The sequence below is a fragment of the Ylistrum balloti genome, unplaced genomic scaffold (genome assembly GCF_031769215.1).
Source record: "Ylistrum balloti isolate Yb309-2 unplaced genomic scaffold, AGI_CSIRO_Ybal_v1 Utg369612, whole genome shotgun sequence".
Classification (NCBI taxonomy): domain Eukaryota; kingdom Metazoa; phylum Mollusca; class Bivalvia; order Pectinida; family Pectinidae; genus Ylistrum; species Ylistrum balloti.
Window position 1 is genome coordinate 194,515 of NW_026781887.1, and position 18,366 is coordinate 212,880.

An 18,366-nucleotide genomic window follows, 5' to 3' on the forward strand; every position below is an offset into this window, starting at 1 on the left:
ACAATGAGAAATCCTGTTGTAATGGAATGTATAGATCGTCAGTAGCAGGGCGATATGAATCGCTGGTAATTTTGTCCTGTATACAAATTGATTGCAACCACTGGGGAAACATTTATGGTAGTAATAATTACTATGCATTTTATGTGTACGGTGTACAGCTGACGTCGCGAACGTTACTTCATGTTGAACCTGTCACCATCGATTCACAGGACAGTTCAGACAGGCTCACTAATGGCTTTACGTTTAATGCTAATATCTTATTTACTCTGATCTACCGACAACAAAAGTATTATCAAGCGTTGTTGATCCACTCTGAGTTTGATTTATACATCTCTTCTGTTTCGAGAAGCGGGTACTCCGGGGATAAGTGTTGATCCACTGGTTATAAAAGATGTAAGACATTTCTACCAGCCTAGTGTTTACTGTTCTACTTACGTCAGTGGTGAGAGAAACGGATCTAGTCAATATTGTAAACAACTGATCTACTACTAAAGACCTAACACTAAGTGTGACTGGACATTAATACTGGAATAAGGTTAGTATTGTTTTATAAACCCACTAAAATCAATATATTCTATAAAGAAACGTGGAAACAATTCTACTTAATATAATTTCAATCTTAAGTATTCTCATTGAATGAAAAGTATGATTGTATGATATTCAATTTATACATTTATTCGTCGGTTATGTTACAAGTTACTACCATATGTATTTCCAAGTCTGATAATGATTGTAATGTTATTGTTTTATTACTTCTATTCGGATAATTATTTATCTGCTTTACCTATTGTTGAACAAAAATATCATACCTATGTAGCTGTTATTTGTATTAGTCTTTCATGTGATTAAAATTTTATCATATATAAATATATAAACAAAGTGAATCATCAGTAACTTCAAACAATCTTAATCATTCGTGATGTTTTCTAACATACATAAAACTTTCACGGAACATGTGAAACTTTCATGTTATGTATCAAATGATATAACTTTGTACTGGGAAAATGTATAATCATTTTAATGGTTAAAACATCACATCGATTTCTTTATGTACAGATATACCATACTGTAGTAATATTCTGTACACGTCAGTATCAGCAAACAGAAACGGAGAATAAGAAAACAAATAAACCATTTGATATAAAACACGACTATGAGTACGTATGCATCTTACAGATGGAAGTTGAGGATATCAAAATCATTTTTTACTGTTAAATGATGCAACGGTAGAATTTTTTTCATGTACATGCATCTAAATCACATATCAATTTGTCTCATACAGTTAAGTACTAAGATTTGACATACATAGTGCATTCAAACTGATGTTGAAAATTTGGTCAAACCAGGAAGCGAGGTTTTTTTTTCCAGAAGCCATTTGAAAAATGCGACGCTCTTCCATTCAATGTATTGTATCTTATTTTACGCGGCAGAACTTGCTCTTCCCATCATGAAAAAATCATATTTACACGACTTTACAAAGTTGTGTTCTCAAATGCATCTACGGTGTGCTACAGCTTATATCAGTGGTTCTATCAGTGGTTTGTTCTTTGCCATTGATGATCGATAAATCAATCACAAATCACTTGTAACATTTGATAGGGAGTAGTAAAAGTTACGATCCTATAGTCTAACTAAATTTTACCCACTTATTCGGTGAATTCTCCCATGGGATATCATTGCAATTATTACCCTGGAACGTGTTATTTGGTTGAGCCAATCATTTATTGATTCTGTCATTTCATGTGAAATTTAGTGAAGATTTGTTACATAAAACCTCATATGAATTTAAAACTTGTTTTGGATCCAATTTAAATGTCTCTTGTCCATTGTTTCTTTTCGCTGTTGCCAGTCCGATCATGTCCGGTAAGTCCGCTTTCAGAAACGTTTGTCATGGATGGATACCATTATGAATTGTAGAATTGTTTGAACGTAAAGTTCTGGGCATAGTTAAGAAAGACACAAATAACTAGTATTATCTTTGAATACAGTTATAGCATTAGATTCAGCAGAGTCAAAGGATGAAGTAAACTGCACAATACAGAATACATGGTTAGTTTCTTAAGATATAAGCAAGGCAAGAGTAAAGAAAGACAATAGTGGCAAGCCAAAAAGACAGCTTTTGATTTAAGACATTAGCCATTTATTCTATTTATCATGCAACATTCATCAAAATAAGCATATTATTGGCAAAGATATTGACAATATTCAAGACAAAATGACTTTAACTTTGGTTTCGGTCGACGTCGAACGTTTCAGTATAGGCGATCAGCTGTAGAACTGAAACCAAATGTAGGTCAGATGACGTACATGTTGAAGTATTCCAGGGTAATGAATTGAAGGTTTTTGTTTCCAATTATTTGCACTTTGTCAAGTTGGCGGTATGTTTTCATTCCTTAGTATTTGCATCAAATGTTGTGTTCTCTGTTTTGCTTCCTAGTTAATAGTTCCGTTTGCATTTGTTTCTGTTTTATAAACCACTTTTTCAGAACATCCGTTCGTGGATGGCATTTTCTCGAGGGCTGTATAAAACGTGCCGTCAATTCCGGAGAATCCTCTTGGACAGTTTTTTCTGCATAAAATTATTATATGGGTACAGACTCCCGTTGGAAAACTTTATTTAATTCTAAAAATCATTTTCCGTCAGATGCCTGCTTTAGCGTGATATCTCCCGATCATAAATCATAATGTTCTCTGACTCCTAGGCCAAATGTGTACGGAATTGCTCACTCATACAGTGTTTGATAAATCCATTTTGGTGAGGCTTCCCCTACAATTCCCCCTCCCCACTCCTCCTGACTGTTGTGTCATGATCTGTTGTTTTTGTTTGTTGATTACAAGTTGTGACTATAGATAGGAAGACGACGGCAAATATGTCAGAGAGCAAATCGACGGAAATTCAGACACATGATGTTTTGGACATTACTAATGCTATTTATTTATATTAGTGAATTATTTAGTGTACATGGTATCAGCAATTAAAGCGTTCAGTTACGTGAGTGATTTACCGTTTGTTACCTTATAAATGAAGCCCAAAGACCAGCGTTCGCGCCGCTCATAATTTACATCCGTGTTAAAATACTGATTTCGTCGCTGTCGAATACGCCATAAACATGACTAATATTTATTTTACAATTAAGCTTGAATAGTTACGTGAAGTGATATGACTTTTCTGACATAAAGATATTTTTTTAGTAAAGTAATATTTTTCATATCTTGTATATATGTAGATATCTAATAATGTATAGATCCACTTCAGGCACTAAGCAGTTCCCTTGACAATATAACGCCGTAAACGTTTTATATAACCGTCTTCTGTTATAAACTGAAGATAATATTGCCACCCAGGACAAGATATTGTTAGAATATATGTAATAGATAGACCATGATTGATTATTACGGTCACATCATCGCATGAGCTTCCTAATCTGCGCTCAATGTTAAATCATGATCACCATTAGAACAGTACATCAACATTCGACATCGGTAATTCATTAATCGACTGTGTTTCACTGACAGTGTGGTCCTTGTCCGCACGATGTATGAACGATGTACACACGGTAGGTTTGGTATATTATGTAATGAAGTGTTTCTGATGTATGCTGCAGACCATATCAGTACAAAATTTCCTTTCCTATTAAAGGGAGATGAATGAAATTCTTATAAACAGTTTCATGAGCTTAATACTTTGCCACAGACATATCAGTAACCAATCTCCTTCAGGTACATTCAGCGGTTTACAAGTGATTTCTACCCTCTTCGAATAAGTAGCATGGAAATGGATTGTGAAAAATGAACTCAAAGAAGGAAAAAAGTAGAGTAGAATCTCGAGCAAAGGAGGAAAAACCCACGAGCTATGGAGGAAAATATGGAAGTGATGCATGGAAAAAAGACTCGAAGTGGAAACCCGCCTTTATCACAGCTGGGGAGAGGAAGCCCACTGTGTTATCAAACAAAGAAGACGAAGACAGCAATATTGAACAGTCGGAAGAAAAAGGAAACTTGCCCCCTACAGAACCAGCTCCTGATATATTTGATGGTATGTGAAAAAAGGAAATCATATTTGGTTCATTTTGAAGGAAATCTTAAACATTTGCTTTGAATATATATTGCCCCATATCCTCTATTATATTATATCCTTCACAAATGATGTTAATCCTGTCAACATTGCTTTTCTTTTGAACAGATTTAGACTCCAGCATCTTGTCGTCAGAGTCCGACATTAATTCCCCACCACCCTCCGTAAGCCTTTCACAGACTGTCTATACAAAAGCATGTAATAAGTTGGGTCTAGTGCCCTCAACGTATTTCTTCAAACACTTGACAGAGGTGGCTCTGGTTATGCCTCATCATGGTATCGGACCAAGAGGAGCAAAAGCTGTAGCTATAGCACTTGTTGTACGTATTTGGGTTAAGAAGGAAAGACAATGTGATTTATTGAATTCGTTATGCATTTATTTATTTTCTATATCTCCAACGTTAACAATTTTACGTCGAACGTAAAATGGCGTAATCAGTTGTTTGTGTTTAGTAAACATTACAGGGTCAGTAAAAAGACAGTTTTTATACTGATTTAGGTCAATGAGGTGACTTATACGTTCGCAACACCACCTTGACAATAAAGTGATGTTAACCATAAAATCAAATAATTTATTTTCTAACCTTGTCAATTATGAAACATGGTATCCGTGCGTTACTGAATAAGTCAGTAGAACTACGTGCTACATGGTGAGTACAAACAACACAAATATAGACAGTCAGGCAAACACCTTGGATAACAATGGTGCTATATTAAAATCAATAGACCATTGTTAAATAAACCTATATATAAAACAATTTCGATTATTGATAATGTTATACAATTATCCTTATTTATATTGTGTTTGCTGTCGTTCAAACAAAGCAAGTATTTTTTCCTAATGTAGTCTAAAATAATAATTGTTTTAAGGATAGGCATCCAGGAGAAGGTTAGGCAGCGCCGTGAGTGTGCTAACTGTGGTACTCCTACGTTATATAGTTTTACAACCAGATTAATCTAACCATGCTGGGTGACTACATTGAAATCCACGACACAAATGAAAAAATATGGAAACTTCATGGAATCAAATAAGTCAGGAGTAGTGATCTCGTATGAATGCATAATGAAAAACGAAAATAAATTTATAATCAACAATTTGCTGCTGAGCGAGCAAATGTTGATTTGTATAATTATCTATATGTGAAACGAAACGACAGAAAATTACAAAAGACAACAAATGTGAATGAATAAAAGGCTAAACGTTAATTTGTTTAAAATTAACATATATCAACTGTTAATTGGATATGTTTAGTCTGGAATACAGATGATGATAACGTTACATATTTGATATAATCTAGCTTTATACTGGTCATCTTAATCTTCTGTATAAACAAACGTATATGAAATACACTGGTAATCGAAAGATTCGTTTTGAGCAAATATGTTTTTGAAATGTATATCAGGTGCAGAGATTTCATAAATTAGACACAGGAGGTTATCGAAAAAAATACCAGTTTGATATTTTCATCTTGTTATCCAAAAGACAATAATTCAATATTTTTAATACATGTTCAAATCATTTTCTACATTTACTCACGATGTTCAACATTTCTGTTTAAGAAATATCGTTTGGTTTGATATAGATTATTTCCCCATAATAAACTATAGTTGGGACCTATCAGATGTTGAATCTCAATTTTGGTGCAAGATTTATTCAAAATTACACACCATGCACGCTCCATATATATATGTTTTAAAGATTAATTGAAATTTTGAATCCGTCATTCTATCTTTAACAACATTGCGATAACAAATATCAGTGTCAATCATGTGATATTTACAAGTACGCCACATCGTAAATAGTCTATAGTGAAATGTGTAGCAACCTTGTGAAATTTTGTACTCTTAGCTGTTTACTTTTTATCATTTTTCGCGTTACACCATATATTGATTTTTTATACTATTTCTATTTTGAAAATAACTGAACTCAAATTAGTTTTTTGTGTAATTGAATAATGAATAACAACTTGCTTTTCTTACCTATTAAAGCCGAACCAGACCATTAAAACGCTTGACCTCTCAAGTAATGCTATTGGAAGCGAGGGACTATCACATATACTTGACATGTTGTCTGGCAACACGTCCATCAAAGAGTTGGTGAGTATTTTCAATGTTATAAGATAATGTTATTAAACAGTCCCAACTTGTGAGCAATATTGTAATTGACAGGATGACGTTTAGGTCGTGTAGAGTTTCCACTGATATACTAGTTCCTCCCAAAGGGGCGTTTCAGAGTTATCGATATCAGCTATATGTTAGTTACCCAAGTTTTAAAAGTCTTTTGGTTGGGATAATATGATTCTCTGTTTCCCTGCTATGCTCGATATATCTATTGTGATTTATCTCAGAGATATAGGAAAATAAATGTCCTTACCCTAGGAGCACCACGTGTTGAAATGATTGAAACAGAAAAAATAGAATATTATGGATGATTCTACTATGACGACCATAGAACTTCCCCATAATTTTCATCAACCTGTATCATTAGAAACACTGTTGTGAGTTTGTCTGTCAGTTGACGACATCTTGCACCAAAATTATAATATTGGGACTAGGACCTTGAATATTGCGGCAGGTAAACACTAAAGGTTGGCGATGCAGTTGTGTTGGTATCCAGAAGTGAAAAAGTCGCTGCAGGAAAACTGAAATCATCACCCTGATCATACAGTTTGATGAAAATAGTCCATGTTGTAGATTAAATTCGCGATACGTCTGATGTACAAGAGTCTGCTGTGTCCTTGATTTCCACATCTGGTGAGAATTTACAGTGGACATGTTCAATAAATCTTTTGTTTATCTGAAAGCGATATTAAAGAACTTAGCAAGGTCTTTTAATCTGTTTTGATAAGTTCTTCAATAAATTCAGTCAAGTACGAGAAAAAAAGAAATCAGCCGACAGTTAATTATTTAGGTACAGATAATTTCCATTTCTATCACCAAACTCGACGAAGAATCAACCAAAAATTCGATCATTTTTATGATTTGTCCTGCATATTTTTCTCTTTTTTTTTATTTTGACATATCTTTCACAAAATCAGTGTAGTTAACAACCGTATGTCTGTACCGCCGTTCACCTTTCACGTGTAACAAATCTCTCATAACAAGAAATCGGAGGAGTTCTTTTAGTATAGAGTTGGGTATGGTAGTGTGTAAAGGGGAAAACTACATTATTCTGATGAAAAAAAATGTATAGAAGAGGATAGTGAAGATAAGTCAGAAGCTCTTTAGAGGTCTTTAAATTACACGTATCGCCAATTCCCTTTCCTGAGTAAACAATATTATATTTAGACAATAACTATTAATTGCTAGTACTTAGAATGGTACGAGTGAGATGTTTAGACCAAGGTTTGGCTAACAACTGGACGTTCCAACAATAAATCACTCTTTATGTGGATTCTTGTGAAGTTTAGGAATATCAATATAAACTGGGGAGGTCCGTATTCTTGTCTATAATTAGAACTCTCGACATTGTAATAATGAGGCATGATTAGCCGGTATTTCCGTTTTGGAAAGATTGGATAATGTGCAGTTGGGATTTTCGTCGCTATAATGAAAACCTGCGTCTGGTTGTTTGTTTTTTCCGTCAGGTGACCAATACAATCCAGTCAGTTACCATTTCATAAAAATGAGGTATTATCATAGGATACGAAACAGGTGATGATACATTTTTGTATCGATGCTCCTTTAACTTTGTCAAGTTTCTCTGTGTAAATATTTTGTATATGTGAAAAATCAAAAAATCAAAAAGACGGTAAAAATAAGGTTCTCTAAATATTTCTTTTAGAATATATCCGGAAACGGTTTGCTTTCGGCTGGAGCCAAAATGCTCAAGGAAGAATTATCTTGTCATCGCTCTCTAACAAGTTTAGATATATCAGGTAAGGTATCAACAACTGATATATAAATGTTTAACATTAAGATGCAGATATGTATGTATAGGTGTTCAATGTTAAATAATGGAAAGAAAGTTTAAACAATGTTTTCGTAGATCAGCCACCATAATAACACCCTACACGACCTTGTAACATGTTAATCGTGGTATTAAGAAACAGATCACATGAAGATATTAAGAACTAGTCTATGAATGTCGGATTAAATTTAGGTGATCGGTTGTCGTAGTAGTAACGTTCTCAACTTTTACCTATGCGTCCGTGGTTCGATTCCGCGATCGGACAAGAAAAGGTATGAGGTCACCTACCCAAACATGATGGTTTTCCCCGAGTACTACTCCCATGCTTCTGTCCGGGTTAACAGGAGTGATTCATAGATATGGGGAAAACTTATGTCTCACACGTTGAAAAATTGTTAAAGTTTGATTTTTAATGCAGTTCCTATATGTAAACGTCGGCGTGTGACAGGGAAAGTAAAAACCAAACAAAATTGTTGTTCCAGAGAGTGGCACTGTTTGTTAAATGACTATTAACGAGCTTTAAAGACTTTTTAAACAATAGGAAGCCATGAAGCCAGAAAGAGAGATAATTGGGGATGCCTTCTCAGACAATCAGTTAATTTAGGCTGTTTCAGACACAAGAAATAAAAGTGAGATACGGAAAGAGAGAAAATTGCGGCTGTTTCTGATCCCAGAGATAAAAGTGAGATAATCATGGAGCGAGCGCTTAGTATGAGTCCTTATCTCCACTGATAACAAAAACCAATTGCTCGTCAAGACATTTGTCATTAATTGTCAAAATAATCGATGTTTAATAGGTCGAAAGCGATATTGTAATGCCGAGAGAGATACGAGGCATTGATTCTCATCAGTCATAAAAAACATCACAAATATGAATTGTGAAGGACTTCTATCCAGAAAACTACACGTGACGTCGCCGTTGTTTATTTGCATTGTTCACAAATTAATGGTGTTAAAGAGTCCTGACTCTAGATTTAAAGTGCTTTGTGAAATTGTCACTTCAATATCGATGGAGAGTTGACATTTAACACATGTTCGCAGAGGAACACTGCATCACACGATCGATTTCGTTCGTTAGGATAAAGATATTGTTATCGATATTTTCTTCATATTTACATGGATTTTGTTTTAACATATTAAAGTTGTTCTGATTTATAAGCAGCTATAGAGTTCGCCAGTTATCATCAATAAATGTGATTTAGCATTCATATCTACTTTGAACTGTTTTTCAGCGAATGGTTTCAATGAAAAGGACGCCGATGAAATTGCTGATTTACTTATAGTAAGGTTCCAATTATTACACAGTACACGTTCTAGCCCATGTGTTGTGTCATAGTACATTTAATCTTCACAACAGCTGTTAAATCAACTAATTGTGGCACATGGTAATCGATCACAAGACACGTGACGTAAATAGAACTAAGCAGTTTCCCATCATATGTAATCGTTCACCCGCACTAGGTTATATATTGAACTCCATATTATCACAGTATCGATTGAAGGTAGGGTTTTTTCTTCTGGCACACCTGTATTTTTGCGGGTTTCGGATTTTAGAAAATATGCTTTTAGGGTATATCATCTTTTAATCGATTACAAAAAAGGTATAATTGTATTTCTTTTTCGTGCATTGTGCAAACTCGTGTTCTATTGATATACATAGTATAACATATTTCAGCATTATTCTTTAATACCACTTTGACTGGTATATTATGTTTTAAGGTTTTAAACATTTTTTCATTCCTGTGTGTGAAGTATCACGTTTACATTAACAGGATAATTCTACATTGAGACACCTGGCTGTCGGACACAATACATTTTCAGAGGGAGGAGGTGCAGCTTTCGGAAAAGCTTTAGGTATCCGATTAATGTTTTATTAGGGAGAATATTTATACTAGGCTAGCTTAAAGTCTCTTTTTATTTCTGTTAAGGCTGTTGTTACCATACTAACTAATTTGCGATGTTTGTATATTGAATGTTAATCGGATTGTGATAGCTAATTTGATCTGACACCAGATTTTTTGGTTTCTGTATTTAAAGAAATATATTGCGGTTACCATACTGAATCAACCAATATATAGTATCCTTCTGTCGTTCCAGAGGAAAACTCAAGCCTCCAGTCATTAGATCTACGATGGAATCATCTGCGACAAACTGGTGCTGTTTCTATATGCTGGGGCCTCTATGTAAGTTCATGTACCTTAAACCACTTGCGGAAGAAAATGGCCATGAAATTGTCTATTTCCTAAAGTACCTTTCTTGTTTCTCTAATTTCGTACACGTTTTTATTTACAATGTATAACGATTTTTTTTCTCGATATTCTCGATCTTCCCAATATATGAATTTTGATATGTGTTAATGTTGACACTGCGGATTCTCACCATTGCTTTAGAGTAACAACACACTAAAATCCCTGAATCTGTCCTGGAATGGTTTTGGAATGGAAGGCTGTCATGAGATGGGAAAGGTACTCATGCGTAACCGCGGTCTGACAGAGTTGGATTTGACCGCGAATCGTGTAGGACTAGACGCTTTCCGCCAACTTCTTAGAGGAATTGTCAGGAACCGAAAACTGCGAACAATAAGGGTACAACAGCTAAGTTGTGGCATAAAGTCTATATCAGTTCAGTAGAACTCCATTACACCTATGAAAGCATATACAGCGTAGCGCATTCGATATGGTAGTATTTTTTCTTATTAATTTCATGTAAATTTGCAATTGACTGGCTGTTTGTATTGTCATGTTGCCCTTTCTCTGCTTAACTAGTTTGATAATGGTGACAAAACACGATTGTACTATAGGTGCAATATCATTCAAAAGTTACAATATAGGTAAGAAAGTGATCGTGCCTGCAATTGATTTTCATATTTTATATATCATTGCCTTTAACTAAACCATTCAAAAGTTTATTGGAAAAATGATAGCAGCAGGTAACAATTAATATTGAAATAATCATCGATAAAAATGTATTAATACCTCACTGACACAACCTTGTCTTGAACATAATTAATTATAATCTGCTAAAATGAAAACAACAAAAGCAACTTCCATTAACTTTATAATACCTCGACGATAAATACATTGTGTAACAATACGTTTTGTGCTGATACATAACTATATTGCGTTCTATCGCCCTGGTATATCAAATCGATATTAAAACACCTTGAGCGAGACAAAATGTGGTAATGTGTAGTTGTATCAGCGATGTATCTAATGTTCTATACAACTTAGATCGACTTACTGACTGCTATATAAAATATTATATTATTATTTCGTTTATGATTGTAATTTTGTTCCCTTCGTTTGTACAATACGATCGATTATATCGTAGAAAAAGTCTAACGTTTTCATCACATAATTTCGTTATGCGTGAAAGGTACGCCCCAGGAAATAATATAGTGTTTCAGAAGTTTTTGACTTGTGTTGTTAGATTTCTTATATGTCTGATATCTGTTACAAACTCAAATAAATTTCCAGTAAGACGGGAAATATTCTATATCGGAAAAGTTTTCAAATCTGTTTTTCTTTTTCATTTATTTTCATGCAGGCGCTTTATAATTATTTCTCTAATACAAAATATTTCGAACGAATAAATCAAATGATTTTAGCGTATAATTTTCACTAAATATGTCGGATTACCATTGATGCGTCAATTCAAGAAACAAAAATAACTGAAGTGATATCATTACAACTATATTTGTTTGCACTTGATGACGATAATTACCGCTTTTCGTTTAAGTTGGTGTTGCCAAGGTAAACCATAGATTATATATGATGATCATCATAGATAAAGATATACAAGACATATTTATTGTCGTATCTTTTAACTGGAGTTATATATCGTGATAAAAATCATTACATGCCATAAAACATTACAAAATCTATGGTATAATGATTTTCTGTAATAAAAAAGAACTTCCTATTCTCAAAACATGGTAAATAATGAGGTACATTATGGATTAAATAAATATCACTCCCTTATCTAGAAATGGGAAAGTTTAATTATACTTTGCTTTAAAACCTCAACAAACAATTGACTGAGACTTAAAAATTCAGTCAAATACGTTAATGATTCCAACCACGCTCTTTATACAATTATGTACTTATAAATAGGGAATGGGACCGCAGAATGGCCCACACAATTAATCACTCATTGTTTGATTTGGATTGCTGGACAAACTCAAATAATGTTGTTATTGTTAAGATCATCGATTTCTTTGCATGTTAAACACATGGTACTTGATCATTAATGGAATGTTATTTTTTACAGATTGGCATCAACCCAATAACAACGGACGGTGCGACAGCCATACTTCGAGCTGTCTGTGCGTCCGATTCTAACCTGACGGAGATTGACATGACGGTAAGTGCAAATATGTGCGTTGACCAGAGGATTACTTTGATTCCGATATAATTGCAATTATTCATATTTCCTTTGATAGTTCTACAGTAATATTTATATCATATGAAATAACCAGAATAAAGTGAAATATATAGCGCTATAAATGACAGAGGGTGTCCATTATTGTTGGTACGAAAGCGGCGAGCATCTTCAAAATGGCCTTGCCATTGAAGAGTTCTACCACAGATAATATACAGTATAGACAATTCATATCTGAGAACATGTTAGATATAAATATTGTACGGCTATAACATTTACATCGTTGATTGATGACATGTCAATGTCCGATGTCCTCTACGGTCTGATTCATTTCTTGTAAAAGCCCGTGATAAGGTATCTAGAAATACGAACATCTACATCCTTGTGATCATTCAATATTGGTAAGAACGACATTCATTGAATTAGGATTCCTCTGTTGCATCCGAAGTTTCCACAATTCAGCCCCTTATCCTGTATGGACGAAACAGGTATATGATGCAGTTAAATTGTTTGGCTCTACTGTATCTAATTTGTATTGAGAGGTTCTATTTTTGTTCATTTAGTAACCATAATGCCTATTTCCTTGTATTTTAGGTTTACAATGGCTTCATGAATAGGGTTAACATATCATTCTAGCTAGGAGAACAAATCTTCAATAATGCATGTCGTCTCTCTTAAGTTTAACCTAAGACCTTTGACCTTACACAGGACGTTTCGGTCGACAATGACTTTGTATCACTTCTACATGAGGTTCAGAAACAACGACAAATGAAAGTGACGTATGGTAATCTGTTACGTCACGACGAGATACGTCGCGGGAACGCTAGCTGGGTACTGGATAGTGATGATCCAGTGGCAATCTTGTTTGAATACATGAAGCAGAAGAATTTGCGTCTGATCGACCTCCTCCACAATCTGGACAAGGACAACAGCGAGACACTGTCGAGGGACGAGCTCCAGATAGGTCTGTCGGTGAGTAAACTGACACAGCTCCAGTTAGGTCTGTCGGTGAGTAAACTGTCACAGCTCCAGTTAGGTCTGTCGGTGAGTAAACTGACACAGCTCCAGATAGGTCTGTCGCTGAGTAAACTGTCACAGCTCCAGTTAGGTCTGTCGGTGAGTGAACTGTCACAGCTCCAGATAGGTCTGTCATTGAGTAAATAGACAAAGGTCCAATAAGGTCTGTCGGTGAGTAACCAGACACAGGTCCAGTTAGGTCTGTCATTGAGTAAACAGACAAAGGTCCAATAAGGTCTGTCGGTGAGTGAACTGACACAGCTCCAGTTAGGTCTGTCGGTGAGTGAACTGACACAGCTCCAGTTAAGTCTGTCGGTGAGTAAACTGACACAGCTCCAGTTAGGTCTGTCGGTGAGTGAACTGACACAGCTCCAGTTTAGTCTGTCGGTGAGTAAACTGACACAGCTCCAATTAGGTCTGTCGCTGAGTAAACTGGCACAACTCCAGTTAGGTCTGTCGGCGAGTAAACTGGCACAGCTCCAGTTAGGTCTGTCGGTGAGTGAACTGACACAGCTCCAGTTTAGTCTGTCGGCGAGTAAACTGGCACAGCTCCAGTTAGGTCTGTCGGTGAGTGAAATGACACAGCTCCAGTTAGGTCTGTCGGTGAGTAAACTGACACAGCTCCAGTTAGGTCTGTCGGTGAGTAAACTGTCACAGCTCCAGTTAGGTCTGTCGCTGAGTAAACTGGCACAACTCCAGTTAGGTCTGTCGCTGAGTGAACTGACACAACTCCAGTTAGGTCTGTCGGTGGGTGAACTGACACAGCTCCAGTTAGGTCTGTCGGTGGGTGAACTGACACAGCTCCAGTTAGGTCTGTCGGTGAGCGAACTGGCACAGCTCCAGTTAGGTCTGACGGTAAGTAAACTGGCACAGCACCAGTTAGGTCTGTCGGTGAGTAAACTGGCACAGCACCAGTTAGGTCTGTCGGTGGGTGAACTGACACAGCTCCAGATAGGTCTGTCGGTCAGTAAACTGACACAGCTCCAGTTAGGTCTGTCGATGAGTAAACTGGCACAGCTCCAGTTAGGTCTGTCGGTGAGTAAACTGGCACAGCACCAGTTAGGTCTGTCGGTGAGTAAACTGACACAGCACCAGATAGGTCTGTCGGTGAGTAAACTGACACAGCTCCAGTTAGGTCTGTCGGTGGGTGAACTGACACAGCTCCAGTTAGGTCTGTCGGTGAGTAAACTGTCACAGCTCCAGATAGGTCTGTCGGTGAGTGAACTGACACAGCACCAGTTAGGTCTGTCGGTGAGTGAACTGACACAGCTCCAGTTAGGTCTGTCGGTGAGTAAACTGGCACAGCACCAGTTAGGTCTGTCGGTGAGTGAACTGACACAGCTCCAGTTAGGTCTGTCGGTGAGTGAACTGGCACAGCACCAGTTATGTCTGTCGGTGAGTGAACTGACACAGCTCCAGTTAGGTCTGTCGGTGAGTAAACAGACACAGCTCCAGTTAGGTCTGTCGGTGAGTGAACTGACACAGCTCCAGTTAGGTCTGTCGGTGAGTTAACAGACACAGCTCCAGTTAGGTCTGTCGGTGAGTAAACTAATACAGCACCAGTTAGGTCTGTCGGTGAGTAAACTGTCACAGCACCAGTTAGGTCTGTCGGTGAGTAAACTAACACAGCACCAGTTAGGTCTGTCGGTGAGTAAACTGGCACAGCACCAGTTAGGTCTGTCGGTGAGTAAACTGTCACAGCTCCAGATAGGTCTGTCGGTGAGTGAACTGACACAACTCCAGTTAGGTCTGTCGCTGAGTGAACTGTCACAGCTCCAGTTATGTCTGTCGGTGAGTAAACAAACTATCATATACGAGTCAGGTGAAACGGTTCCGGTTTGGATATTCAGGTATGTGTATATCTTTTTACGTTTGTCAGTGAATATTGATATTAGTGAGATTGTTATAACATAGTCAGCGAATAGCAAGAGTTACAATAGCGGAAAAGAGCATTATACTTCATATGTACTTTGTCCATTACAAGTTGTTTGGCTTTAATGAACAATACTTCTAGCAGTTTGTATAATCTTTAAAAATGCTTCGTTAGCTAAGTTTGTAAAAATCACTCTAGTAACATTGTAGGATTCTATTTTGAAAAAATATACGAAAACAACCTTATACTTTGAATCAAACATCGAAAAGTGTGACGAAACATTGCTGAAATATTTAAATTAGTCATTTAAACAGTGGAAATTTCAATAAAATATTGCTTGATTTTAGATTTGATAGCAGTCTATTCTAAATAATAGATGCCTTATCACTTTCAGAACAACGACATTCCTCTGAGCAGTAGATCTCTGGATATTTTGATGAAGCGCCTGGACACAAACAACGATGGACATATCACATTTGAGTAAGTTTATCGTCTAATGTTTAAACCGTTCCTACATAGAAATAGAACATATTGTCTCCATATAATAATAGTTTGGTTAGTAGTAGCCAGTCAGGTGGACATATCATAAGTTTTATATCTAGTCAATACTACATGAAAAAGACAAAGAAGTGCCAAAGTAAAGAGACAAAGACAAAAATGACATATGAGAAACTACTCCCGATCTACAGGATATCCCTGAGCTAGCAAGCTTCAAATGTATACCATATAGAGAGGCATCAGAGTTAGGAGTCAAAAATGGGGGGCGGGGGGGGACTTAAAAGATTAATAGTACAAACACACTAAGAAGATGGGTTATAAAACAATGGAAATATGTGTCATTAACATTATCAACAAACAGACACGGGGCGATCTGTATACCTAATATAACAGTTGTCCACAATGCACGTATCTAGAAAAGCAAAGACATCACTCATGACCTCCAGACCTATGGCATGCTGAAAACTGGTGGGTTTAAAATAGCATTATTACAAATGTGTTTATTCAGTTGACATGATGATAGTATACGAGTATTATAACTGATATTTTCTCACCAGGGAACTTGCTGCAAAACACAAGGATTACGTAAGGCGAGCGACAAGACTACGTGTGCAAGCTGATGAAAGTCTTAGTCACTACAAAAGTTTTGATAAATTGGAGCAGATACGAGAGGCCGTCAAACTCAAGATAGCTCTTAGTGTCACCATAAGGCCAAACGCTACCAACAAGTGACCGTACTGTGATGGAACAGTAACCTTCACAAACATCATATCTGTAACACCCGATTGAAATAGTGTTGTTAACACGACATTTTAAGAATAATGGACCTTTTTTTTATTTTCGTGTTATGTACATAGATTTCTAAGCATATTTTGAGAACAGAAACTGTCAAATAAACAATTTTCGCTATGTTCGCCAGAATATTTGAAATTGAAAGTTGTATTTAAATGCACTTCTTTATTTAACAAAAACGTTAACTGCGCAGTATATGTAACATGAATATTTAAATAAAGCGTGACATTATTTGTATATATCACCATGCTTTGTTATCACATATTTTCTGCCTACGTGTCTGATCAGTTATACTTCGCCCTTTGTACAGTACAGGTATGTAGAATTCTTCAGAATAATCAATCTTAAACAATTTTCAACAAGAATGTCTTATGAAAGTTAATTCTTCATCTAAAAGAATTTTATACCAACATCTGGTTGAAAGTATTTAACTCCAGTTATACCTACATAAGCCAGTTAATTTTAAGTTTCAGAAACTTCTCTCTAATGTCCGTTTATCTGTACCTGATTTAGCAATACAAGGACGTACCAAAGGAAGAAAGAAAATGAACGTTATATAATGAGAACGATATAAAAGACGAATGTAATTTTATCATATAATATAAGTGTTACGCAGATATTCGTACCAAATTTAATTAAGCCATATCATTTTAATGAGTCTAGTATGCTGAGATTCATTCAGTTACTGAAAGTCGAAATTATAAAAGAACTTAATAATTTAGGAAAGTTTTTAACATCAGCAAATAAACATGAAAGATTTATTGTACCAATTTAATTAGTATTTTCGTGGTTTCCTCCAGAAGTATAATACCAATATTATGAATAAGGACAGAGGATATGATGGTAAGAGTGTGAGTGTCTTTGTTCTTTTGACTGTTATTTATCCAATAAGTTGTATAACTTACGGAAATTAATTTAATAGAATTATCTCCTCTTCGTTATGAGTGATTTGTTACTTAAAAGAAAGTTATTCTATGGTATTGGATAATATATTATCCACTTTGGAGACTGTATATTAAATTTGTTGTTACACATTCATTACAATTTGGGTTTTTTTGTTTTGTTTTTATATTTCATGCCTAACGCCTCATCATCAGACGTTACATAACTTCAAATGTCACACCATCCTTTAGCTCTCAAATAAAATATCTTACGAGTTATTGATTCTGATTCAGATACATGTACTCTAGAGAAAAAACACCCGTTTTAACAGGATATCATCTGGCTGAGGAAAAGATCATATTAAGTATTGTGGACGATTCGTCACGTACATGTTAACATGTTCATATCATCCTTGTATTCAAACCTTATCAAATTGTGTTTATTTGTTTTGTTTTTCTGTTCCAATTATATTCGATGTATCTTTGGAAGGTTACACTGTAATGTGAATTAATGACCGTGTTTTGAATTTAAGAAGACTAAAAGTCCAGCAGCAGTGTCTATGCTATCACAAGGAGTGTAGAAAAGACACGAGTGAATAACACCTTTAAGACAAATTACGAATCAGATAGAGGAAATTAATAACGACTTGAATTGCAACATTTCATCTATTTCATACTTCTAGAAATGTTCAGTAATGCTACGGGCCTAAATTTTGAAATCTGGAGGTGACTGAGGGAAACCAAAATTGATCGGGAAAATATCAAAATGTAGATTTGGAGGTGCCCAAGCCCAATATTTTATATTCGTTGAAAGATTTTCCTATGTCTGCAAAAGGAGGTCAAGCACGTGTATATTGTAAACGTGTTCTGTGAATTAAATCATGGTATGTTGATACAAATAGATGTATCCACTTTTAAAAATCAAAGAAATAGTCAGAAA

General features: G+C 35.7%; 1 protein-coding gene across 1 annotated transcript; it reads left to right on the top strand.

Annotated features, from left to right (window-relative positions):
* The first annotated feature begins 3,789 nt into the window (after nt 1-3,789).
* Nucleotides 3,790-16,485, top strand: LOC132547186 (leucine-rich repeat-containing protein 74A-like). The gene is made up of 12 exons (XM_060210947.1): nt 3,790-4,036; nt 4,184-4,395; nt 6,065-6,172; nt 7,860-7,953; nt 9,218-9,267; nt 9,758-9,839; nt 10,083-10,168; nt 10,376-10,570; nt 12,255-12,347; nt 13,074-13,337; nt 15,650-15,735; nt 16,311-16,485. Exons 1-12 carry the CDS (start codon nt 3,790-3,792, stop codon nt 16,483-16,485), a joined length of 1,692 nt encoding a protein of 563 aa, XP_060066930.1.
* Nucleotides 16,486-18,366: the final 1,881 nt, after the last annotated feature.